General features: G+C 43.8%; 1 protein-coding gene across 1 annotated transcript in view; it reads left to right on the top strand.

The window, feature by feature from the left end:
* ARSB (arylsulfatase B) overlaps positions 1 to 25,407 on the top strand; it is a 168,593-nt gene extending 143,186 nt beyond the window's left edge. The window contains exons 7-8 of the mRNA XM_003785937.3: positions 23,350 to 23,472; positions 25,063 to 25,407. Coding sequence (XP_003785985.1) covers positions 23,350 to 23,472; positions 25,063 to 25,328 — 389 coding nt within the window. The 3' untranslated portion in view covers positions 25,329 to 25,407. The remainder of the gene's footprint in view (positions 1 to 23,349; positions 23,473 to 25,062) is intronic.
* Positions 25,408 to 25,642: the final 235 nt, after the last annotated feature.

The following is a 25,642-nucleotide window of genomic DNA, read 5'->3' as shown; positions in this document are numbered from 1 at the left end:
AACTTGGGTGCCTCTGACCTCACTCATGGACACTTGGGAGAGTGGAGCCACCCCTGGTGGGAGTCTAAAAGCAGCACTCACTGTGCTTTGCCAGGTCCCAGCTTTGGCTGCCTTCTAATAACCCCATAATTATCTCCTCCATGGGAGGGAGGGATGTGTGCAGAAATCACTTTTTAGTAGCAAATATTTCTTTTTGAAAAGCCTCAGTAAGCTGCTGGCTTTCTCATACGTGTTTGAAGGATACCAGAGGACTGATGGGCTAATTTAATTGTGCGAATAACACGAGAAGCATCTGTCCCCAGTGCAGAGGGAAGTGTCTCCTGGTGCCTTGTCAGTTTGGGGGCTGGAGCTCCAGCAGCAATCTGTGAGTAAAAACCCTCTCTATGAGAGCAGGTGAGTCCCATTAGGACAGGAAAAAGGCCTCTTTTCGGGCCCCAGCACTCGTGCTCTCTATGTCTTGGAGGAATCCTCTTTAGCACATCCAGCTAAGTGTTTCATCCTTGGGAGAACCAAATAAGGACCGAGATGTCCCTTCCTTGCTCTCACAAGCAGTCCCCCTTCTCTTTACTCCATTCAGTAAAGATCCTGGATTTAATATCTTAGGAGCTATCAGTCCCTTTAAGTCCATCAAGAGAAGTTCATGAGATACCCCTCAGCAGGAGGACCACAAAATTATCCTGGACACAAGTTTAAAGACTGTGATCCTACACCTTCTCAGGTATCAACGCAAAGAGAACAGTTCAAACTCCTTTAGTATGACCGCAATACTGGCCACCACCTTGGACACCCCTAGCTGGGTCAGGGGACTTCACTTTTATTTCCTCATCTATGCACAGGGGTGCTTGGGTTAGATGATGTCTGAGGCCCCTCAGAAGCATGAACATTCTTCATTCTATAATAATCATCTCCTTAACTATTCCAGTTTCTTTTCTTTTCTTTCCTTCCTCCCTTCCTCCTTTCCTCCCTTCCTTCCTTCCTTCCCAGAGTTTCAGCACGTTGCCCTTGGTAGAGTGCCATAGCGTCATAGCTCACAGCAACCTCAAATTCTAGGACTCAAGCAATCCTCTTGCCTCAGCCTCCCAAGTAGTTGGACTACAAGTATCCACCACAACACCTGGCTATTTTTAGAAACTGGGTCTTGCTCTTGCTCAGCTGGTCTTGAACTCTTTAGCTTAAGCAATCCACCCTCCTTGACCTCCCAGAGTGCTAGGATTACAGGCGTGAGCCACCGCGCCTGGCCCTAGTTTGTTTTCTCTACACCAATGTTTTTCTAAACCAGTGTTTTTCAACCTTTTTTATCTCATGGCACACTTGAACCTATAGTTAAACTTCTGTGCACACTTAAATTATGTTGACCTAAAACAGAAAGAGTAAAAAAAAAGAAAAAGAATATAGTTACTGTGCTTTGTACTTCTTTCCAAAGTAATTTAATTAATGATCTTTAAAAATTTTCACAGCACACTAGTTGAAAATCACTGCTCTAAACATTATTACACTGACTCTGTTTGGGGGTATGAAATTGAGAGGTGACACTGTATGCCAGGGCGTGTTTTCCAAGGCTGTGTCTCCGTCTGCAGTGCCACCCTCTCCCCTCTCCACCTGTCCCCCTCAGATCACTCTCAGCTCCAACTTCGGCACTCTAGTGCATCCACTTATTCAATAAAACTCAGCAAGCACCCACACAGCGCTAGGTGTTGAAGGTGCAGTATGCTGGTGCACAAATGTGTCATGAGCTCTGCTTTAGGGGATCTTGTGCTTTTCCTGCGAGACTTATACAGGGTGGCCCTAAAGTTTGTGTGCACTTTTAAATGGCACACTATTTGAAATTGCACACGAACTTTATGTCCCCCCTGTATTAAATAAACAAATGTATAATTACAGAGTGTAAAATGTGTTATGGAAGATTAACAGTGGTTGACTTGATTGAATTCGGAAAGTCAAAAAAGGCTGCCCTGAGGAAGTGTTATTTGTTCTGAGACCTGGAAAAAGAATTATCCAGGCCAAGAGTTGCAAAAAGTGTTCCAGGTCGAGGGAAGAGCAAACGCAAAGATCCCTCCAGCCAGGGAGGGCCAGACTGGACCAGCAGAGCTTAGCATGCCCAGAGAACCAAAGGACACCAGTGTGGTTGGAACCTACGGACTGAGGGCAGTGGTGCACATGAGACCCAGGAGCGATGGGCTGCTTAAGGTAAGGCTGGCTGCTGGAGCAAATCAAAATGGATCTGTTCGAACAAGACATTTGCTTCTCACTCACAAGAGGTGCAAAGTGGGTATACTAAGCACCAGACAGAGCTTCGCCACGCAGTATCTTGGGGACCACAGCTCCTTCCATTTTGCAGCTCTGTGGTTTATAACCAGCAGCCAAGGTCACGTGCTTGTTTACACAGGGCTGTGCAAAGAGGGTCTTCTGGGCCAGGCTTGCCTGGAAATGGTGCTCTTACCCCGCTCACATTCCATTAGCACTCACACACAGCTGCAAGGGAGGCGGGAAGTGTAGTTGGACTGGGACCCCTAGGAGGAGGCAGAGCAGAGGGTGCAGGGCTTGTGGGTCACATCACAGTTTCGGCTTTAGTGCTAGTGCACTGAAGAGGGTGAGCGAGGGCTCACCTGCGGCAGATCCATCATTGTGTCTGAACCCACACATCCACTTGCTCATGTCACCCAGTGTGCCTAAACCAAGTTCATCTTCCCTTCCAAAATCAACCCTCATCTCAGTGTGCTCTTCCAGTCCGCTGATGGTTCTTTCTCCTGTTCTCTTGCTCATCTAGACTTTCCTCCAGCCTCCGGGCCTGGACTAGCTCAGTGCTCACCCAGCTAGGCTCTTTGGCTTCTTTTTGCTCCATAAAGGACGCTACTTTGCACATTTACAATAAAGAATATCCCCTCCCAGTGACAGAGTTGTTCCTGGCTGTCATACAGAGCAACTCTTTCAGAACATCAGATCTTCTGAGAATCATAATTAGTAATCACAGCATAGTGAATATGGAGATAAATCGTGCTCAAAAAACATACTGGCCTCTAGTTACCTACTAAAGAAAGTTCGAAGTTCTGCAGTTTGGGGGAACTGACCTAATCCATCCTTTCCAACTGTTCTTAACCTGCCCCCCTCCAGCCAGCCAGGGCACCCAACTATTCAAAGTCCAAACAGACCTGGTGAATTCCCACCTTGTACAATTCCCCTCTGCCTGAGATGTGCTGTTGCTACCTGCCCCCTCTGAATCCTACCGACCCTTCAGTGTGAGCCTTCACCATCAAGCCTCACCCTCTCTGGGATGCCCTCACCCCACTAACTGGAAAAAGTCTTACCATCTCTGGAGTTGTTTTGCATGTTCCCAGAGCACTTTGCATGATGACTTATATTTACTTGGTGTTCAGTTAATGCTTCAATTATTTAAATTGCATTTTCCCACTCCTTTGGCATATTTCATTTATGGCCTTTAATTGACATTTAGCCTTCCAGTTCATTCTAAGCTGCTTACGTAGAGATACTTTCCTGGTATCTACAAGAGTACATGGCACATCCTCAAAAAACAAAAAGAATCAGTTAATGAATGCTTTTCTGTAATTCCTGTGACACCTTGCACAGCTTTTTGAACAGAACAGATGCTCAAAAATTCTTGTTAATTTGTTGCTGTTGTTTAATATACAATCCCTTCTTTTTTTTTCTTTTTTTAGAGAAATGGGGTCTTGCTATGTTGCCCAGGCTGGTCTCAAACTCCTGGGCTTCAGTGATCCTCCCACCTCAGCCTCCAAAATTGCTAGGATTATAGATGTGAGCCACCACTCCAGCAATGTATGATCCCTTCTAAAATGCAAAGCCTGAGTCACTTGAGGAAGAATGATTTTTCTGCAAATCCCAGCCCCAACAGGGGGTCTTTGGGCAAGATGTGTGGGGAGAAAGCCTGTGAGCACCCCTCTAACCTCTCTGGGCAGCTCCCTCCTTTGCTTCTGTTGCCCATTTAGGAAGCCAGCTCTGGGTTTGTGATGGAGTGTTTGGTTACAATCCAGGATATTCCCACATTCCTATTCACAACCCTCCTTTCCCCAAGAAAGAAGTTACAGTGTATGGGGGGTTGCCCTAGGGATTTGTCTTTTAAATTTTCATGTTATCAGGATTTTCTATGTGCCAAACTGTACCAGAGCCAGGAGAGGGCATCAGATCAACTAACTAATCTTCAAAATTTACCCTGACTTGGTGAGATTTGGCTCACCCAAACCTCTGTAACATACCAGCCTCTAATAAGTGAACCTCCAACATGCTAGTAGACCCTTCCATTCCATTTCTAAATCTGTCTGATTCTAAACATTCTTATTTGAGTCAGATGGAAAATTTAATTCAGTCTCGTGTTTCTTCCCATCTTAACTGGTTTTCCACACACAGGTTCAGAATGGGGTCTTACTCTCCACATTACCTTTAACATAAGCAGAATAGCACCAAGCGTGGGGAAGGAGAAGCAGAGGTGGTGATGCCTGGAGTTAAGTCCCTCCCACCTGCTTTGAAAGGATGACTGTCCAGAAGAAAGGGTCTCTCCAGACTGGGTTGGCCAGCACAGGTTCAGATTCTGCCCCTCTGTGAGTCATTTCATGAATGTGGGTGAGGTCCCGGGCAGCTGGCATCCCTCGAGAAGCTCTTGGGAATTATGGATGTGAATGTTAACATGGTGGTTTGGGAGGTGACTGAGGCTTCTAGAATCTCAGGTGACTGTCAGGTTCAAATCAGCATTTATAAATTTGTGAACATTTCGAGTGGGTGCTCTGTGGACCCGACCCTTTTCATAGCTAGTGTGAAGGCCTGGTAGCACCTCTTTAATATTTCATTCTCTCTGAATCAGTGATAGAGCAAGGAAACCATCTTTGCCTACTGTCTCAGATGTTTTCCTGTTTTCACTGGAAGGAGAGATTGTGCTCTGAATCCCGGTTTATGTAAGACCTCGATAACTTCTCAAAATATAAAACATCCTTAGTTTCAACTGGGCTGCTGCCAAGAACTAGGGTCAGCTAAAAGAGTTGTCTCACATTCTGGCTTTTTTACCTTTGGCAAGCAGCACCCAGTGGCCCTCATTTCAGTGATTACAGCGTTTGTGTAGCATGCCGGGGTTTGGGGCCATGGATAGCAATGCCATGGAGGGCTGTCCCTGGAAGAGTGCCAGCTGGCTTCAGTTTTCTGCACAGTAATTGTTGCTGCTGCTACCCTGGTGCGGGCCCCCAGGGTCACCAGGAGCAGCAGCGCCAGGCTGCGCAGGGAGGCCAGGCGCACCTGATAGCCAGCATGGGCCACTTCCATGGGCAAGGTCCCCTTTCAAATTAAGTGTTAAATAGCGTTATTTCATCCGTGTCCAAAACTGTGCTCAGATCCTAGACACGTCTTTCCTGCACACCACAACGTAAACTGTACAATGCAGAAAGAGCTCGCCTTCAGCAAGGCATTTTGGATCGTGAGGCTTTGTGGTCAGGATTTCACTAAAGGCCATATTGGGGGCGGGGGGGCCTTTCTTCTTTCATCCCTAGCCAGGGAACGGGCCACTCAGCCTGGTTCATGCTCATCATCTTAATCACAGGCTAAAGATGAATATTTTAGGTTAGTTCCCCCCCCTTTTTTATACATACAATTCTTATTTATAGCCATTTGTCAACAGACTCTACCAATTACTTGAAAAACGTGTATTTAGAGAGAGACAGACTAAAAATATGGATTCAACGGGCGGCCATAGTTGTGTGTTCCATTAGTCTGGTGTGAAGCAGGGTGGGAGGGACGGGGTGGTGGCACGTGGACACCGTAGTCAGAACTGGAAATGACCATCTGCTATCACTTTAGCTGGAGGACAATTAGAGAAAATACAGCCTTCTATCTTGTCTATGTTGTTACAAGCTCATGGGACCCCAAGTTCATGTTGATCTGGGGATTTACGTGTTAAAAGCCCAGTGAAACTTCGGTTTCTTTGTCATCAGAGACATCTCATTTGCCAAATCCAGTTTTCTCCTCTCCTGCTTTCTTAGGCTTTCCCTCCTTGACACAAATAGTTTTCTCTGTGGAATATTTCCCCTGGCCTCTGGGTTGTTCCAGTTGAACTCCCCCTTCTCAGTCTCGGGGAGGCCCCGGCCCCTCAGCTTTGCCTTTCCAAAGGTGGTTCTCTCCAGGGTTCCCTCCTCCACCCCTTCTCTTCTCAAGCCTATGTTTCTTCCACTTTACAACTGGAGACAGGGAAAGGAGGCACCCAGTTGGGAGTCCAGGACTTGGCAGTGCACATGAGACGTCAGAGAGGAGCGTCCCCTAGACACTGTCTAAGGAGCAGTCAGTTCTAAGGATGTCTGTGTATCACACCCCCACTCCTTACCCTGGAAAGAGGCAGGTGGCTCGTGGGGGCAGAAGAAAGGTGATGAAGTCTGAGAAAGCACATACTCTTTCATCCATGGAGGAGGGGGAGGTACAAGCTGAAAAGCTTGAGCCTGTTTGGAGGGCCAAGGGCAGAAACAGGAGGTAGATGCCAGGTGCCCTTCTACAAATGCCAGAGTGGAGCATGGATCGCAGAAGCAGTGAGAAGCCTGGGCCTTGAGTTCTGATTTTTTAAGAACTCAGATGTTCTTCCATCCGTGTGGGAGGTTGGATTTTGGAGTCTAGAATACCTACAGGAATGTTGCGCATGGGACCTAGGGGACACACGGAAGAGAAGAACAGAGAACAAAGCATCTGTGAAGGAGGCTGAAAAGAATGTCAGAAATAAGAACTAGCCCTGGGGGAGCATTTTCTCTGTGCCAGGCACTGCAGGCGCACTCTGCAGGCATTTTCTCACATAGACCGAAAAGGAGGAAGACACGTTAGGGAGAAGATTGCAAGAAGAGAGACCTGCCTTCTGCCTGGATCAAAGACCTTTTCTTTGCCTGTCGTGCTCAGCCATCCTTAGGGCCCAGCTCACAGACATCACCTTCCTGTAGCCTCCTTGAGCAGTGACTTTCAAATGGTGTGTGCAAGAGGATCTTAAATGTGCCACTAAGATTTTTGAAGATCATTCATTAAATTATTTTCAAAAGAAGTTCAAAGCACAGTGACTATATGCTTTTTAATACTCTTTTTTTTTTGAACAAAAAAAAACTTCCACCTATACCGTGGAAGTTTAACTATGGGTTTAAGTGTGCCTATAAAAAAAGTCGAAAACCACTGTCCTGGGGAATTAGTAACTCCTGTGGAATCACCTAGCACTTTGTGCATTTCATTCAATCAGTCAACACATGTTTATTCCATATGGAATGTATAGCGTTTAATGAAATTATTTTATTGTTATCTGCTGGACTCTGGCTTATTCATTTTGAAGATTTAGTGATCAGAAAAATTAGGCATTTGTTTAATAAGTAAATGAATAATATGAAATAAATTGTTTGTTGAAGATAATTTAAGCCAAAGCATGAGAAGATGTCTCATGAATCCATTTCAGATATAAATGGCTTACTTCAGGGGTCCTCAAACTTTTTAAACAGGGAGCCAGTTCACTGTCCCTCAGACTGTTGGAAGGCCAGACTGTGGGCCCTGGGACGAGTTGGCTGCTAAGCAGGATAGGCAGTGGTGGCAAAAACATCTGGCAGGCCAGATAAATGTCCTCCGCAGGCCACATATGCCTCGCAGGCCGTAGTTTGAGGACGCCTGGCTTACATGGTCATGATTTGATGATTCCGTTGTTTGAATTTATACTGTACAATTGGTGCTCCTGGCTAATGTCAGACATTAGCCAACTGTTGGAGTTCCCTGTAACACCCGTACATACTCTGAATACTTATTATGCACAATTCAATAATGATTAACATTTGAACTGTGTCAAGGCTGAGCACGCCACATCAAAGCTCTTTTCTCACTAGGGCTTTTAAAATATCAAACAGAGACTGAACAAGTAGGTGTCAGAGAAATTGACTTTGTAAACTGAAAATCATAAACTTAGATCCATTTGAAATACATCATGTGTAATGCATACATAAAAATTATGAGTATTTTGATTTCCCCCATAGGTAATAAATAACATCTGTAATTTTCTTCCTCACCTTTTCATGATTAGCTTCATGGCTGGCATACTTTTCTCTACTCTCCTGCTTCGTGTCATGACGATTTTGCCAAAGACAGGATTCTAAACAAGTAGTGTGAGTATAGCAGAAGACTTGTGGCAATCAGATTTAAGTTCAGAAATAAGGGGATTGTGGATGGTAGCCAGGCCTCCTCATTCTACTCTTCTCTGGGTACACACGAGCAGAGCTGCATAGGCCCCGAGGAGAGGCAGAGCCTATGATGGGCACAGGGCTGGGCCCACTATAACCCAGACCTACAACCCAGCTCGCCTGCCTTGTGCTGGCCCAGCCCCCGACCCCTCACTCCCCACACGCATCTGTGTCCTCATGGGGGCCTGCAGTAGAGCACCCTGCACCACTGGGGGTCCATGGACCTGAAAGGTCTTCTGAGGACTGCCAAGAGAGAACCTTGGTGGCCACTGGACGGCTCTGCTTTTAGGTGTTTTTTATATGAGTGGCTGCATAGAGTTTGCTTGGAGGGAATATTTAGCCACTTAAAAAGTTTGAAAACTAGCCAGGCACAATGGGTCATGGCTGCAATCCTAGCACTCCAGGAGGCCAAGGCGGGTGAATAGCTTGAGCTCAGGAGTTTGAGACTAGCCTGAGCAAGAGTAAGAGCCTGTCTCTACTTAAAACAGAAAAACTAGCTGGGCATTGTGGGGAGTGCCTGTAGTCCCATCTATTCTAGAGGCTAAAGCAAGAGGATTGCTCAAGCCCAAGAGTTTAAGGTTGCTGTGAGCTATGACACCATAGCTCTCTACTCAGGGTACCGAGTGAAACTCTGTCTCAAAGAAAGAAAATCGGAAACCATGTCTTAGCTAAATTGTGTAATTGCAACAGCCACTATATTTACTAACACTGACTGAGAGTTTACTTCGTGCCAGAGACCCTATTAAGGGCTTTCAGTGCACTATCTCATTTAATTTCTCCCCAAAACCCTGAGGTAGTTACTCATTTTATCAGTGAGAAAACAAAGGCTGAGTAAAATGCCCATGGTTACAGGGCTGTGAAACAGAGGGGCTGGCCAGGGCAGAGATCTCAGTGTCACTGTTAATACTGCCATTAATTAGCCCTGGCAAAAGTGGTGGGGCAGCTTGGATAACCAAAAAACAACACAATGTGTTTAGTGCCTGTTACAGTCAGGCGTGAAATGATACTTGAACTCCAGTGACTCAGGGCGTCACTGTCTCCCCCTGATCACACTGATCTCACCTAATTTGGGGGAAATCTGACAAGCAGAGAGGCAGATAAATAAGGGTATAAAGGAAAAATTGGCTCGGAAATATTCTCCCAGCATCCTGGCTGGTCTTCCTCCTCCTCTTCCTCCTCCTCCTCCTCCTCCTCCTCCTCCACCGTCTTTCCCTTTTCTTTCCTCAGCTGCTCCATCTCCCTTCTTTCTTCTCTGTTTTCTCTTTACTTCCCTTGTTGTTCTTCTCTCCTTATCCTTGTACTAGATTCCGCTGGCTCCTGTTTCTGGAATAAAACCAGGACAGGTTATACCTACCGTCACTTCTACACTCTCCCGTCTCTTTACTCAGCATTAGTAACCTGGCCTTAAAAGACACTTAATGTTTTCATCTTGCTTCATATTTGTGCATTTAAAGACTGTTGAGTTCATTCTATATTTTTCCAAAATGATACATTGTTTAGAATTGCCCTAGTAGGTTGTTTTCTCAACAGGGTTATAAAACCAGGAATGAGCTAGTGGTCCATGAAATTACTGGCGAAAACATTTAGAATCCGATACAGCACCTATAGCTTACAGTGCAGCTGAGAAACCAACTCCCATGGGATGAGGCTGATCAAAAAGCCCAAAGAAATGTTTATGCTAAAGTTAAAGTTGCAGCAGAAACGATGTGTGTTTAATGAGAGTTTCTAGTATCTAAATACACAGACACTACAGAACCTTGGTCACAAGGTTGTACTGGTCACACCTTGGCTTTGGGGGCGATTAAGGGCCACAGGTTCAACCTAGCATAGCACTCTGTGCCTCTGCCCATATCACCCTTTTACTTTACACCTGCCCCCCTTTCTCCCCGCTCCCTGCCAAAATTTAAAAAATTACAAAAATCTACTTAGCCTTCCAGTTTTATGTTAGACATCATCTCTTGCGGGGCGGGGGGGGGGGTCCTTCTCTTTCCCTGGACTAGTCAAGGTCCCCGCCTTGAGCTCCGAGAGGCCCCATCCTGTGTCACAGCACAACACAAGTTCATTATTTCTTGTCTGCTCATCTTCCCCTGCCTGGCTGTATGCCCAGCTGTTAGGACTAGCTTGAGAAGTATTTATTGCCTGAGTAAATGAATCCCCACTTTGGGGGAGATCATGGTTGCATGGTCCAGACCATTGATTTTCAACCAGTAGCCACAGCACACTGGTGTTCCCCGAGCGGATCTTAGGTGTGCCACAGAAATTTTTAAAGATCATTAATTAAATTATGTTCAAAAGATGTTCAAACCACAGTAAATATATTCTTTGTATATTCTTTTTTTTACTCTTTTTTTTTCTTTCTTTTTTTTTTTTTTATTGTTGGGGATTCATTGAGGGTACAAGAAACCAGATTACACTGATTGCATTTGTTAGGTAAAGACCCTTTTATACTAGTGTCTTGCCTCCAAAAGGTGTGTCACACACTGAGACTCCCACCCCCTCCTTTCTTCTCACAGCTCTTCCTTCTCCCACCCCCTCCCTCCTTTTCTCTCTCTCTGTCTCTCCTTCCCTCATTCCCCACCATGTACTGGGTCATTAATTGTCCTCATATCAAAATTGAGTACATAGGATTCATGCTTCTCTATTCTTGTGATGCTTTACTAAGAATAATGTGTTCCACTTCCATCCAGGTTAACACAAACGATGTAGAGTCTCCATCTTTTTCGATGTCTGAATAGTATTCTATGGTGTACATATAACACAGCTTGTTTATCCATTCCTGGGTTGGTGGGCATTTAGGCTGTTTCCTCATTTTGGCAATTGTAAATTGAGCTGTGATAAACAGTCTAGTGCAAGTGTCCTTGTGGCAAAAGGAATTTTTTCCTTCTGGGTAGATGCCCAGTAATGGGATTACAAGATGAAATGGGAGGTCTTGCTTGAGTTCTTTGAGGGTTCTCCATACTTCCTTCCAAAAAGGTTGTATTAGTTTGCAGTCCCACCAGCAGTATAAAAGTGTTCCCTTCTCCCCACATCCACGCCAGCATCTCAGTTTGAGATTTTGTGATGTGGGCCATTCTCACTGGGGTTAGATGGTATCTCAGGGTATACTCTTTTTTTTTTTATCAACATAATTTAGGTGTGCCACAGAAGTTTAACTGTAGGTTCAATTGTACCGTGAGATAAAAACTGTTGAAAAACACTGCTCCAGACACTTCCCAGCTCGCTGCTCTCTCCTTCCTCTTCCCTTTCCAACTCTGATTCCCAAGTTCTCAGGGAAACCTTTCTCTTTATTTCTTCATTTCTGAAATTTACTGACAGAGGGAAAACAACTATACTCAAAGACATTTGATTTACATTAAAATGCCAATTGGTTTAGAAACTGCCTCTTCCTCCTTGTTCCTGCTATATGTAAGATAAACACAGAGGTGGGGAAGAAGAGCTTTGTCTTCTAAGGAGTGGAGGTTAAACCAAGGGATGGGCTGCTTGGTGAGGCAGGAAGTCCCTTGTGGGACTGGCCTAGAGCAGCAGCTGTGCAAAGACTATCACAAGCACAGGCGATAATAATTTCATCTCATTAGCTCATTGAGACTAGCAGGAGGCCAGGTAGCCCACGCTGGGCCAGGCCAGGCCAGCCAGGAGGCCAGGGCTGAGCTGGGTGGACTCAGGGAGCAGAAGTTGGTACCAAAGGGACTTCAGGGTCCTTCTAACCCCAGAATTGGGAATCCCTCTTCTTTTTCACTTGATTTTCACAATTTTGGCCAGACCCCTGGTTTAGCATATAGAATTTAGATAGTGTTGTCATATTCCCTGCCCCCTCAAAAAAATTTTTTTTTGAGATAGAGTTTATGTCACCCTTGGTAGAGTGCTGTGGCATCACAGCTCACAGCAACCTCAGACTCTTGGGCGTGATTCTCTTGCCTCAACCTCCCAGTAGCTGGGACTCCACAATGCCTGGCTATTTTTCTACTGCAGTTGTCATTGTTGTTTTAGCTGGCCGGGGCTGGGTTCAAACCCACCGACTTCAGTGTGTGTGGCTGGCGCTGTAACCACTGTGCTACGGGTGCTGAGCCAACCCTCCAATAACTTTTTAACAGTACCTTGTTCTCTTGGCAGCTGATTCAGATCTCATAGTCATAACAGGGTCAAGCAGTTGGTCACACGTTGGCTTGATGGCAAGCAAAGGCCACAGGTTCAACCTACATTGAAATGTTTTCTTTCACTTGATCACTTTGTTTTGCCTATGTGTCCTGTGTCCAGTCCTGTAGCAACTACTATGGGAATTCAAGAGACCTGTGCCTGGCATCTTACAGTTATGATGCACAGATTGCTCTCCACACACAGGAGATGACTTCTTCCTCACACTCACCCTGAGAGGTAGGCAATATTTCCCCCTCACTTTCCATACAAGGAAACAGAGACTCAACATGGTTAAAGAGTTAATAAGATAACAAAAAGATTGTTCTAAAGGTTACTGAAAGGCAGTGATTTCTCCAAGTTCATTTTCAGAGCTAGAGGCCAATGGCATGGGGCATACTGCTACTGCATTCAGGATTTATAGCTGATTACAGCTCCGTTCATCCCAGCTTGCAAGCCCAGAGGGTCCTACTTGTGACTGTTTCATCTTTAAGAATTAAGCAAAGAGGATCAGCAAAGCATCAGCTCAGAGTGGAGGGGTTCTGATCAGTATTTTCTAGGGAGCCACTTTTAGAGAAAATTTTCTATATTTAGGTCTCCATGATTTTTAAAAACAAGAATCTGGACAGCAATGCCTACATTCATATCTGGATATGTAAGTCCTTACCACATAGCTGGACAAGAGGGCAGTGTAGGCCTAAGCCCACAGTAATTGGGACATGTAAAACCATGAGCAGACTGGAGAGTTGATCCACATGGGCACGAGCGCATCTGTCCAAGATGTACCCTGGATGTTCTGAGATCCAGAAGGGATGCCCAGGCTCTGAACAGTAGCCTCCAGTTAGCTGCCACAAAAGACCCTGGTGACCTGAACTTCACTTTGAGTTTGGGACCCATTGAACTTGTCTTAGATGGAGCCAGGAGGTAATGGTCAGCCAGCAAATATTTAGTGTATGTATATTAAGCTTTCATGTAAATAAACTTTAAGAGACATTTGATTCACATAATAAATAAAGAAGCAACTTTCGTGAATTTTTTAAGTCAGCGCAAAAGTCAAAGGTAGTTTCTGCTGATTAAACTTAAAGCTTGCCTGTTCATTAAAAAGCATTCCTGGCAGGATTCTACATTAGAAAACTTAAGAACCAAATTTCTGGAAAAGCTAGGGTTTGTCCCCCACTTAGCCCATGTGCAGGAAGTAAATATGCACACTTTTTTTTTTTTTTGAGACAGAGCCTCAAGCTGTTGCCCTGGGTAAAGTGCTGTGGCATCACAGCTCACAGCAACCTCCAACTCCTGGGCTTAAGCAATTCTCTTGCCTCAGCCTCTCAAGTAGCTAGGACTACAGGTACCTGCCACAATACCCGGGTATTTTGGGTATTTTTTTGGTTGTAGTTGTCATTGTTGTTTGGCAGGCCCGGGCTGGATTTGAACCCACCAGCTCTGGTGTATGTGGCTGGTGCCTTAGCCACTTGAGCTACAGGCACCAAGCCAAATATGCACACATTTTTCAGTATGGAGATGGCATCCCTCTGGAAAAACCAGAGGGGTCATTAGCAGGACAGTGAAAATTCAAACTGACCTTTCTAAATTATAAAAATTATCAAAACCAAACAGAGCTCCGTAGCAGTGAATGGTAGGACAAACAGGACAGAAAAGGGACCAGACCCCCAAAGTAGCAAATTATAGCTTCTAGCTATAAATACTTTGGGGTTTTTTTGTTTTTGTTTTTTTTTGGTTTTTTTTTTTTTTTTACCTACTCTGTTCAAATTCTGGAGTATGAATGGGGAAACAAATATAGGTCCTCTCTAAATCCAGACCAGAGAAAGAGGGTTTGGTTGTTTTGTTTTGGTTTGGTTTGGCTTGTTTTTCCAAAATAATAATGGCTTCTGTCCACTTTCCTATTCTTTGTAAGGTCTCGAGCATGTTTAAAAAAAAAACAAACTAACTACATTACACTGATAATATCTGGCAGTGATAGTTATTGACAGACATTATTGCCTGTTTCATAGAGCTACTGCAAGCATTAAATGAGTTAACAAACACAGAACACTTCAAAGAGTGTTGCACGTTTATAGACATGTAGTCAGTGCTTGTAAGTATTAGCTGCTGCTGCCTTTGATGTTGACAGTAGTCTTACAATATACCAGATACTGCGCTAAGAGCTGTGTATGCCTTATCTCATTTGCTATTGTTATTTTTTGGTTTGGTTTGGTTTTTTGAGATAGGATCTTACTCTGTTGCCCAGGATAGAGTGCAATGACATCATCATAGCTCACTGAAACCTCAAACTCCTCGATTCAAGTCATCTTCCTGCCTCAGCCTCCTGAGCAGCTAGGACTACAGGCATCCACCACTATGCTCAGCTAATTTTTTTTTTTTAAGAGATGGGGGTCTTGCTCTTGTTCAGGCTGCTCTTAAACTCCTCACCACAAGTGAGCATCCCACCTTGACCTTCCAAAGTGCTAGGATTATAGACTTGAACCACCATGCCCCGCCTAACTTGCTGTTGCTATACTAATCTTATAGATAAGTAAACTGAGGCATGGGAAGCTCAGAAAGTTGCTCAAGCTTGCACAGGTGGTAATAGTATTATTGCACACTTTCTATATGCTAGATTTAGTACTTAAATGTTGTCAAAGCATCATTGCATTTAGGCCATGCAGTCATACTGTGAAGTAGAGACCACTGTCCTCACTTTACAGAGGAGGAGACCAAGGCCTAGAGAAGTCAGCTGACACCAAGGTCACACAGCCAGTGGGCACTAGAGCTGAGACTTGAAATCAAACTGTCTGGTCCCCAAAGCACATTCTCTGCGCTGCTGTGCTCCATGGCTTTGTGGGAGGTGTGGCAGGACTGTAGTCACTCAGCCCTTTCCTCACCTCCTTGTCACCATCACTGGCACTGCTTTCCTTCAAGGTGACAACAGTAAGTCTTCCTAAGCCCCATTTTCCCACTGAGCCCAGCTCATTCTGCTCGAGCAGTGTGTCGGAGAGTAAGAGACCCAGACCTCTGAGGCTTTCACTGCCCTGCTCAAGCCCTCACACACATCTCTACTGTAGAAGAGAAGGCCTTTCTCACTCTCCCCAGAAAGGCCCGCCTCTCCTGTCTTTCCGAAGCTCTGGCTATTAGAATCAGAATCCTTACTTTAAGCCAAAATGGCACTGTGTTCCTCACCCTCTGTATGCTTCAGTTTCCTCATCCATAGGGCTTTCATAAGGATTAAGTAGGATGCAAATATACCAGATTTGCATTACCTTAAACATTACCTAGTGTGTGTTATGCTTGATAGATGTTACCGTCTATCACTATTATTTTAATTATTATTTCTTCCCATGGTTTCCCCTAGAAGGCTTATAGCACAAATTCAGTCCTTGAATTCACCCTTTTCCACCAGGTTGTCAGCTGCAGCCTGCCCAGCCTTCCCTTTCTGGCTGCTGCAATAGCCTCCGGGCCCTGTTCTTTCTCACTCCAGTCTGCCCCTACAGGCAGGGTTAGGAATTGCTTGCCTGGGTTTGTCATTTCCCTTCTCACACCCCAAACTGGTTCTTGGTTGTTTTCACACTTTGGATAGATTAAAAGGTTCCCTGCTAGATTCTTGCTGATACACACACACATAATTATTTTCTCTGGGTGTGAAAACTTTCTCCTATGAACATTCCTGTTCTTCTTTGCAAGTCAGCTAACATGTTTATTTTGCGTAAGCATTATGTAGTTACAAGTCTCAAAGGTTTTACACCAAAATATTAACAGCAACTAATAAATCTACAACTCACTTTTATTTTCTTGTTCATATTTTTCTATATTTTCCAACACATATATGATAAATGTATAAAAGGCATAGCTAGAAAGGATAATGCATTTTATAAAAGTACAACCATAGACTATAGCAGACAGTGATTTCTTTATTTTATTTTATTTTTTGAGACAGAGTTTTAACTCTGTCACCTGGGTAAAGTGCCATGGACAGGTCTCACTGTTACTCAGACTGGTCTCAAACTCCTGAGCTCAAGTGATCCGCGTGCCTCGGCCTCCCAGAGTGCTAGCATTACAGGTGTGAGCCACTGTGCCAGGCCCAGGTACTAATTCCCAAAGAGTCAGGAGAATGCCCTGATGCAAGGGCAGGGTTGTCTTTCATGAAGATCAGAAGTGTCTCCAGTCATCCTTCAGTCCCTTCCCCATCTGGTAAACCCCACTGACCATTACCCATGTCATTCAAACCACATATTTTAGCCACAGACCCTTTCTTCAAACAAAAATGTAGAGAAGTACAATATATTTAGCTGAACTAGAGATGGGGGACCTGGACTCCTATCTAATAACTCACCATCCCATCTCAAGACAGCTCCTGAGGTGTTTCCGGAACCCACTGCGGGTCTGGAGAACACAATTCTCCACTGACACCACTGGCCCACCTCATCTGGGAACTTGAACTACTTCCAGTCTCTAGGAATTGCCCACATAAGGAGCCCTATAAGTCTACTACACATTATGTAAGATACTGATTTTCTCCATTTGCCTTAAAATTTTCTGCTGATCTTTTTTATATCCAAAATCAATACACATGGCTAATTCATCTGTCTGGCCAGAAGGCTTTATGATCTCAGAGGTAGCTTTCATTCAGCTCAGAAGGAAAAGGGAAAGATTTGTTTGTTTATGCTTCTCTCTTAACTCCCTAGTTTCTGCCCAAAGGTTAACAAACCCAGTGACCTTTTCTCATCCATCAAGCTGATAAATGGCACTTTTGACTCATAGTCTGAAACCTTCTGCTCTCTTGGCTTCTGTAATATCCTGTTTAACTGGTTTTCTTCCTCATATTATTTTCTTCTCTGTCTCATTTGCTGAGGTTTCCTCTGGCTCTCAGTACTCTGTTCCTGGGTATCTGCTTCCCTCCCTGGACAGCTCATCCATTCCCAGGGCACAGTGATCACTGCACTGTGGGTGTCGCTCAGCCAGTGTCTGCTTCAGTCCAGTCCTCGAGCTCCTGGATTAGCAGGTATTTCTACCTCGAGCTCAGTATAATTCCTCAAAGTCAGTATGTCTAACTCCAGAATCATGCTCTCCCTACAATTTCCGGCCCCCATGGCTCTATTCAGCCAACATCAACAATACTCTTTCAATCTCCAAACTTGAAACCTTGGGATTTTATTTATCTTTTCTAATCTTTTGTCACCAAATATCTTGGATTTTACTTTTAAAACTTCTCTGAGATATCTCTTTCTCATGACTTCATGTCATAGAATTTCAGACCACAATGCTTTTTTACCACACACAGTTGTTAATCAACAAATATTTCTTAAATCTAGATCTAGTCCAACTCTGTCAGAGAAATTCTATAAGTTTGTTAACATTCTGAGAAATCTCTGCCTCTTGTCTCCGGTCCTGACAGTCTATTCAATACACTGTCAAGTTAATAATGAAAGCATCCAGAGCAGCCAAATCTATCTTGGGAAAAGATAAAAGTGGGAGGACTGAGATGTTCTGATTTTTAAACTTAGTGCTAAGCTCTGGTCATCAGGATGGGTGGTGCTGGTGTAAGAACGGACATGAAAATGAATGGAATAGAATGGAGAGTCAAGAAATAAACCCTCACATTTATGGTCAATTGGATTTTGACAAGTATACCAAGACTATCAAATAGGGAGAGAATAGTCTCTTCAGTGGCAGTTTCCATCAATTAAAACTAAATTAACTCAAAAATTCAGTCCTGAGTTATACCAGCCACCTTGGATATACTCCATAGCCACATGTGGTGAGTGGCTGTAGCATAGGAAAGCACAGATGCGGAAATTTCCGGCACTGCAGAAAGTTCTACTAGGCAGTGCTAGTCTAGACAGTGCAATTTCTCAAAATGAAAAACAATAAAATTTAAATAGTAGTATCTTTCATCATTTCGTCTTAGACTTACCATTTGGGTATTCTATGTTCCAATTTGTTTTAAGAATAAAATGTATATAAACGTGAGTATAGCTGTGATGGATTTCCTTTTTGTTTATGTGACATAGTGCATGTCAGTTCATGTACTCACCATGTGGAAATCATTTTTGACAAAGGTATCACTACACATGAGTAGGAAAAAGGCAGTCTTTTTCATGAATGGCATCTCGTCAATTGAAAACCATATTTTGAAAAAAAGAATATCGATTTCTACCTTACTTCATAGATAAAAATCAATACCAAATGGGTTTTTAAACTGAATGTAAGAAGTTTTAGAATTTTCAGCCATGGAATGCTATTCAGCAATGAAAAGGAGTGGAATGCTAGAAACAGGCTGAAGCCCAACAACACAGATGAGTCTCCCAAACATCACGGTGATCAAAAGGAGCGAGAAATCAGAGTAATGTGCTGTAATATCGGGCTTCCATTCACACTAAGTTCAAAAGCAGGCAAAAATAACCTCTGCTGTTCTAAGCATCGCAGTTAAATAGCGGAGAGGAGGGCAGTTGTTGCTGGAGGCTGCCCACGTGGGTTTCTGAAGTTTTAGCGGGGCCCTGTTTCTTTTTTTTTAGAGACAGAGTCTCACTTTGTTGCCCTCAGTAGAGTGCTATGGCGTCACAGCTTACAGCAACCTCCAGATCTTCGGCTTAGGTGATTCTCTTGTTCAGCCTCCCGAGTAGCTGGGACTACAGGTGCCCGGCAGAATGCCCGGCTATTTTTTTTCTTTGGTTGCAGTTTGGGTGGGGCCAGGTTTGAACCATCCATCCTCAGTATATGGGGCCGGTGCCCTACTCACTGAGCCACAGGTGCCGGCCAGGGCTCTGTTTCTTAATTGGACTGGTGTTGCTAGAGCTGTTCACCATTCATCAGGCTGCTCACTTGTGATTTGTATGCTTTTCTTTACAGGTCTTACAAAAGAAGCTTTTAAAGCAACCCCTGTATTGACACAGAAAAAGTTCTAGCTGATTTAATGGAGGGGGATGAAGCTTCTCTCAGAATTTTCAGATAGACAAAGATGTTTAGGTCTTTAGGTATAGGATAGGAGATGATTAGTGGGAGGGCCAAGTAGTATATGTTGTAAATTTGAAAGTGTGCACCCCTGCCACTCAGCAGCTCTACTTCTAGACACATGCTCTAGAGAAACTCCAGCACATTTGCACAAGGAGACATGGACAACAATATTCACTTCAGTGTATAATAGCAAAAAGAGAGAGAGAGAGAGAACATTAAAACAATCTAGACCAGGCTTCGTGGCTCACACCTGTAACTCTCTGGGAGGCCAAGGCAGGTGGATTGCCTGAGCTCAGGAGATTGAGACTAGCCTGAGCTAGAGTGAGACCCCTGTCTCTGCTAAAAACAGAAAAACTAGCCAGGCATGCTTCCGTACACCTATAGTTCCAGCTACTCAGGAGGTTAAGGCAAAAGGATTCATTGCTCAAGTCCAAGAGTTTGAGGTTGCTGTGAGCTATGACACTCGTGGCACTCTACCCAGGGTGACAGAGTGAGACTCTGTCGCAAAAAATAAAAAAGTCTGAATGCTCATCAACAGGGGAATGGATAAATAAAATGTTTTTATGTAATGAAATATTAAACAATTAAAAGGAAAATATACACATACATAATCACAGCTCTAAACACACAACAGTGAATCATAAAACAAGTTGCATACTGGGTATAACATAACGCACAGATGGATTTTAATTTTATTTATATATATTATTTTTATTGATATATAATAATCATACATATTTATGGGTATATGTGATGCTTTGATACATGCATTCAATGTGTGATGATCAAATTAGGATAACTAGGCTATCCAGCACCTCAAACATTATCATTTCTTTGTGTTGGGAACATTTCAAATTTTCTCCTCTAGCTATTTTGAAACTTACAATAAATTGTTGTTAACTACAGGCAGTCACCCCACTGTGCTATCAAATAATAGAAATTATTCCTTATACCTGACTGTATTTTTGTACCTGTCAACCAACCTCTCCTGTCACCCCTACCCCACTCTTTGCAGCCTCTACTAAACATCATCCTGCTCTCTTCCTCTGTGAGAACACTTTTTAGCTCCTGCATATGAGGGGGAACATGCTGTATTTTTCTTTCAGTGCCTGGCTTGTTTCATTTAACATAATGACCTCCAGTTCCATCCATGTCACTACAAATGACAGAAGTCCTTTTTTTCTTTTTCAGGTGAATACACTCCATTGTATGATCTTCCATATTGTCTTATCCATTTACCTGTTAATGGACGCTTAGGTTGATTCCATACCCTTGCTGTAGTGAATGTTGCAATGAACCTGGGGACGCAGATAGTACTGATTTCCTTTCTTTGGATAAATACCCAATAGCAGGATTGCTGGATCATATTGTAGTTCTGTTTTCAGTTTTGTGAGAAACCTCATGCTATTTCCATAGTGGCTGTGCTAACTGACATCCCCACCGATGGCACAGACTATAATTTTAAATGCCTTGGCACACATATATTCTACTGTACTATAAAATGGCTGGAGGGTGCACTAACGTTGTTATAGCAGTATGCTCTGGGGAGCAAAGGGAGGGGCTTGGGTTGAGGATGGGGGCAAAGGAGACTTCATCTTATTGTCCAATTTCTTTCATTTAAAATAAAAATGGCAAGTGCATCAAAATGTTAACATCAGCTCATTGAAGGCAATGGCTCACAGGGTGTGAGTTGTACTATTCTTTGTAATTTTCCCTTTGTTCAATTCTCCAAATGGAAAACAATAAAATTGAAATAGTAGTATCTTTCATTATTTAGTCTTAGGCTTACTTACTGTTTGGGTATTTTATGTTCCTGTTTGTTTTAAGAACAAAATGTATATAAACATAAGTATAACTGTGATGAATTTCCTTTTTGTTTTTTGTTTATGTTCACAAAACATGCTTGTTTTATTTAACATTCTTTGGCATGAAAACGTGACCTTCATACAAACTGGTGAGGGTTCACAGCTTTACCACAGTCTGTATACTAAGAACCCACTTCCTGCAATAGACGTCCTCACGCACCTCAATCACTAGAAGCATCCATTTGTATTGGAGCCAAAATATTATCCACAAGCAAAGAGGGAAGCAAGAAGTGAAAAAGATTCTCCTCTCTGCTGCTAGAGATTTGTTGTTGATGCTGTTCAGACCGAAGCTCAGAAAGCACCAATGTTTATTGGCTCAGTCTCCAGTATGTCTCTACAACAGTGGTTCTCAACCTTCCTAATGCCTCCATGCTATTATTAACTGTATTAACCCTTTAATACAGTTCCTATGCGTCATGACCCACAGGTTGAGAACTGCTACTCTACAGGGTCATTTCCAAAAGGCTGTCAAGATAATGGAGCTTCCTGCCTTTTCCACTCCTGACAGTGCTTCCTTCATCAAAGCCTGTATTAAAACCCCAGAAGTACAGAATTCCTGCTTGGGCAAGGAGGAGGGTACCCTCAGTCTTTCAAAAAGGAAAGCAGATAGATGGTTTAACCACCATGATGGCATCTGCACTTTTATAGACGTATCACACATGGTGATGATTGGGCTGGTAGTTAAGCAACCTCAGTGCTTCCTAGACGATTGCCCTGACCATATTTGAAAAGTTAACAGATACATGTGGGCCTAAAATAGATTAAATATTATTCGGCTAGATTCCGAGTCAAGGCTTTTAACTGTATGCACAGGTCAGAGTCCATACCTTACCCTTGAGGATCCACCAGTGTGTTTGACTAAAGTAGCGTTCTTGCTATGCCTATTCACCCTCCACACCAGCAGGCCAAGGAAGGAGCTATCCAAAAGGAGGAAGGAGCATCTCAACCCAGACCCTTTTGTCTGTCTAGTTTCTGAGCCAGCTTTCACCTAGAAGCATGCCAGCACTCTGGTCTGTTTGGGCCATGGACTCTGTAAGCCCAGTGGATGTCCATCAAGATCAATGATGACAGCTAAGTCTTTCTAAATCAAGGGTCAATTTTTTTTATACTTTTTTTTTTTTGAGACAGAGTCTGTCACCCTGGATAGAGTGCCGTAGTTTCATCACAGCTCACAGCAACCTCAAACTCTTAGGCGCAAGCAATCGTCTTGCCTCAGCCTTCCAAGTAGCTATGAGTACAGGCATATGCTACCACACCAGGCTAATTTTTCTCTTTTTAGTAGAGACAAGTTCTAACTCTTGCTCAAACTGGTCTTGAACTCATGAACTCAAGCAATCCACTCGCCTCAGCCTCCCAGAATGCTAGGATTACAGGCATGAGCCACCATGCCTGGCCAAACCAAGGATCAATTATGAGCAAGCTCTCTCTACCTCAGATCTGAAGCCATGCTCTCCAATCTCTTTTGTCAGAGCAGAAGTTTTGCTCTGTCTGGCCTCTACCTCTCGACTGGTTCCAAATTCCAGAGGGGAGTAGGTATTAGTAATTGCTCCCCTCAAAAACCTGATGATTAATATAAAACCTCAAAATGATAAGTTAATGCAATCCATGATGTCGACCAATAATTTGTATGTCAAATTTCTCCTTCTCCCCATAGTTATCCTGTCTGAATAGTTAACTGAACTTTGCTCACTTTTAGATTTCGTAAGTATGGTTAAAAAAATAAATACATGTACTTTTTATCATAGCATCCTTGAATTCTCATAGATAGGGATACACTCCATAAAATTTACATTTTATAAACTATCATACTAGCAACACAGGTGCTAGTATACACAGGTATACACAGAAAATGTATTTAATTTAAACATTTAACAGAAAAAAGGAAACACACAAAAAATGAATCCTCACTACTGTAAAGAATGCTGTTCTGCATATGGCCAGCTGTACGTTGGCAGAGCATAGTGATTTTAAGGATGAATTAGACTTCTGATCTCTTTGGGATTTCCTTTATATTTGCAGTGGTTTATGACTGACATATAACTATAGCTTTCTGCTCACATTTAGTAAAAGATTTATTTCTGTGGCAAGATACACATTTGCATTCCAGTGTTGAATAAAAGCTACCGTTCTGAAAGAAGGACATAAAATGCTGATTTATAACAACACGTTCCAATAACAGCCATCTAATTCTTCCAACTGTTTCTTCCCAGGTCTTGGGAACAGCATCACCCCAGCAAAGGATGATTCGTCTCTTCCAGGATATTCAGCCTTTAACACATCTGTCCATGCTGCAATTAGACATGGAAATTGGAAACTCCTCACGGGCTACCCAGGTAGAATGCTCAGCTTACTCAGCATACTTTCCCTCCCACAGCAGACAAGGCAGGGCCGTGTCCTGGGACCAGTATCTCCAGCCTGCTTGTACTCCCAGGGGTCTACTCCCTTGCCCATTCCTCTGGAAAGGGAAGACACTATTGCTCTTGTTCTAACTTCTCACCTCTCTTGCCTCTGTACTTGGCTCCTCCAGGATCCTAAGCCCTCCCGCTTGCCTCACTTTGCTCAGAAACCTGAAACATTAACTTGTCTTTCAAATCTTTCATTATCCCTCCTGGTATGTGTCGTAAGAAGACCACTATTTATTCAGGATTTTATTTTCCTACTTGTAAGATTCAGCCTGTTCCCAATTCTTCAGCTTTCACTGTTGTCCTGGCCTTAGGAAAATAGGCTTTCCTAAGAGAACATCAAGGAAAATTTTCACCAAAGTAATTGCCTTTTGCAAAAAAAAGTCTCTCTGGAACTGCTGAATGAGGAGATAGGAGAAATAGTTTCATCTACCAGTCCTAACCGTCTCCCCCCTTCAAAACAGTGACCAAAAAGATTGAGGATTAGCTATAGAGGAGGTGTAAGGAAAAAATGCTACTGTAATGCTTCAAGGAAAGTATGGATTTCAGTTATGCATGCCCACCAAGCATAGTGCATTCAGCAAGCAAAGAGAACCTCTGAGAACTACACCCTCAGCTGGTAAACACTCAGCACTGTGCACTTCCCTGCTGGGGAAAAAGGTTGCTTCCCCTAATCATATTCTCTAAAACTGACATCTTTTCAGTACTTTTAAAATATGTGGTGCGTGGCCAGGCACCGTGGCTCACACCTATAATCCTGCAAGGCCAGGGAGGGTGGGTTGCCTGAGCTCAGGAGTTCAAGACCAGCCTGAGCAAGAGTGAGACCCCATCTCTAAAAAATAGCTGAGTGTTGTGGCAGGCATCTGTAGTCCCAGCTATTCGAGAGGCTGAGGCAAGAGGATTGGTTGAGCCTGGGAGTTTGAGGTTGCTGTGAGCTATGATGCCACAGCACTCTACCAGGGGCAAGAAAGTGAGACTTTGCCTCAAAAAAAAAAAAAGATGTGGTGTGATGGGTAGGGCTATGAGGCAATTAAACGATTCTTATAATGGGGATGTTCTTGGCATTTGCAGTAATTCTTCATTGTTTGAGCCTGTCCCATGTATATTCCAAGACATTTTAGTATCCCTGGCCCATGCCAACTACCTGCTAGGCCTAACCCCAGCCCCCAGTCCCACTAACTGCTAGGTGTAACCCAGCCCCCAGTCCCACTAACTGCTAGGCGTAACCCAGCCCCTGGCCCCACTAACTGCTAGGCATAACCTCACTCCCCAAGCCTTTTGACAACTAAAACTCCCCCCTCACATGCACACACATGCACGTATACTCCGGATGTCCCTAGTTGTGAAGCAGTGAGACATGTCTAGTTAAAGCACCAGAAGTTGGAGTCCGAGACAAATCTAGAAAAAGTATCACGGGTCACATCCCCAACCCAGAGCAGCCATAACGTCAGACTCCTTCCTAGAAATTAGAACCTGGGTGTCATGCTTCTCCGTCAATACACTGTTTTGTTTCCTTGCTAGGCTGTGGTCACTGGTTCCCTCCACCATCTCAGTACAATGTTTCTGAGGTTGCTTCATCAGACCCACCCACCAAGACCCTCTGGCTGTTTGATATTGCTCAGGACCCAGAAGAAAGATATGACCTGTCCAGGGAATATCCCCACATCGTCCTGATGCTGCTCTCCCGCCTGCAGTTCTACCAGAAACACTCAGTGCCTGTGTACTTCCCTGCACAGGACCCCCGCTGTGATCCCAAAGCCACAGGGGCATGGGGCCCTTGGATGTAGGATCTTAGGGAGGTCAGAAAACCCTCCTGTTGCAAGTTGGACTCCAGGCCTGTACTCACATGACTCTCCTTTCACTCATTGTCCCAACCTGGGTTCTCTTGGCCCTTCTCTTCCTCCTAAACCCACACTGAGGTGTCTAAATTCAAACCCTAGTGCATTCATAAAGCTGATAAAATTTGGAACAATCCTGTTTTTGGCTGGGGTGTGTGTCTAGAGGCAGGGGTGGCTAGGTTCATCCCCTAAGCTATGAGACAGCTGGAAACTTGAAATAGGAAGTTCATCGAGTCCTGGAGGCTAGGGGAGCTGGCTTGTTT

The sequence above is a fragment of the Otolemur garnettii genome, unplaced genomic scaffold (genome assembly GCF_000181295.1).
Source record: "Otolemur garnettii isolate 467f Iridium unplaced genomic scaffold, OtoGar3 scaffold00017, whole genome shotgun sequence".
Classification (NCBI taxonomy): Eukaryota; Metazoa; Chordata; class Mammalia; order Primates; family Galagidae; genus Otolemur; species Otolemur garnettii.
Note: the sequence above shows the minus strand (reverse complement) of the source record. Positions and strands in the feature narration are given on the sequence as shown.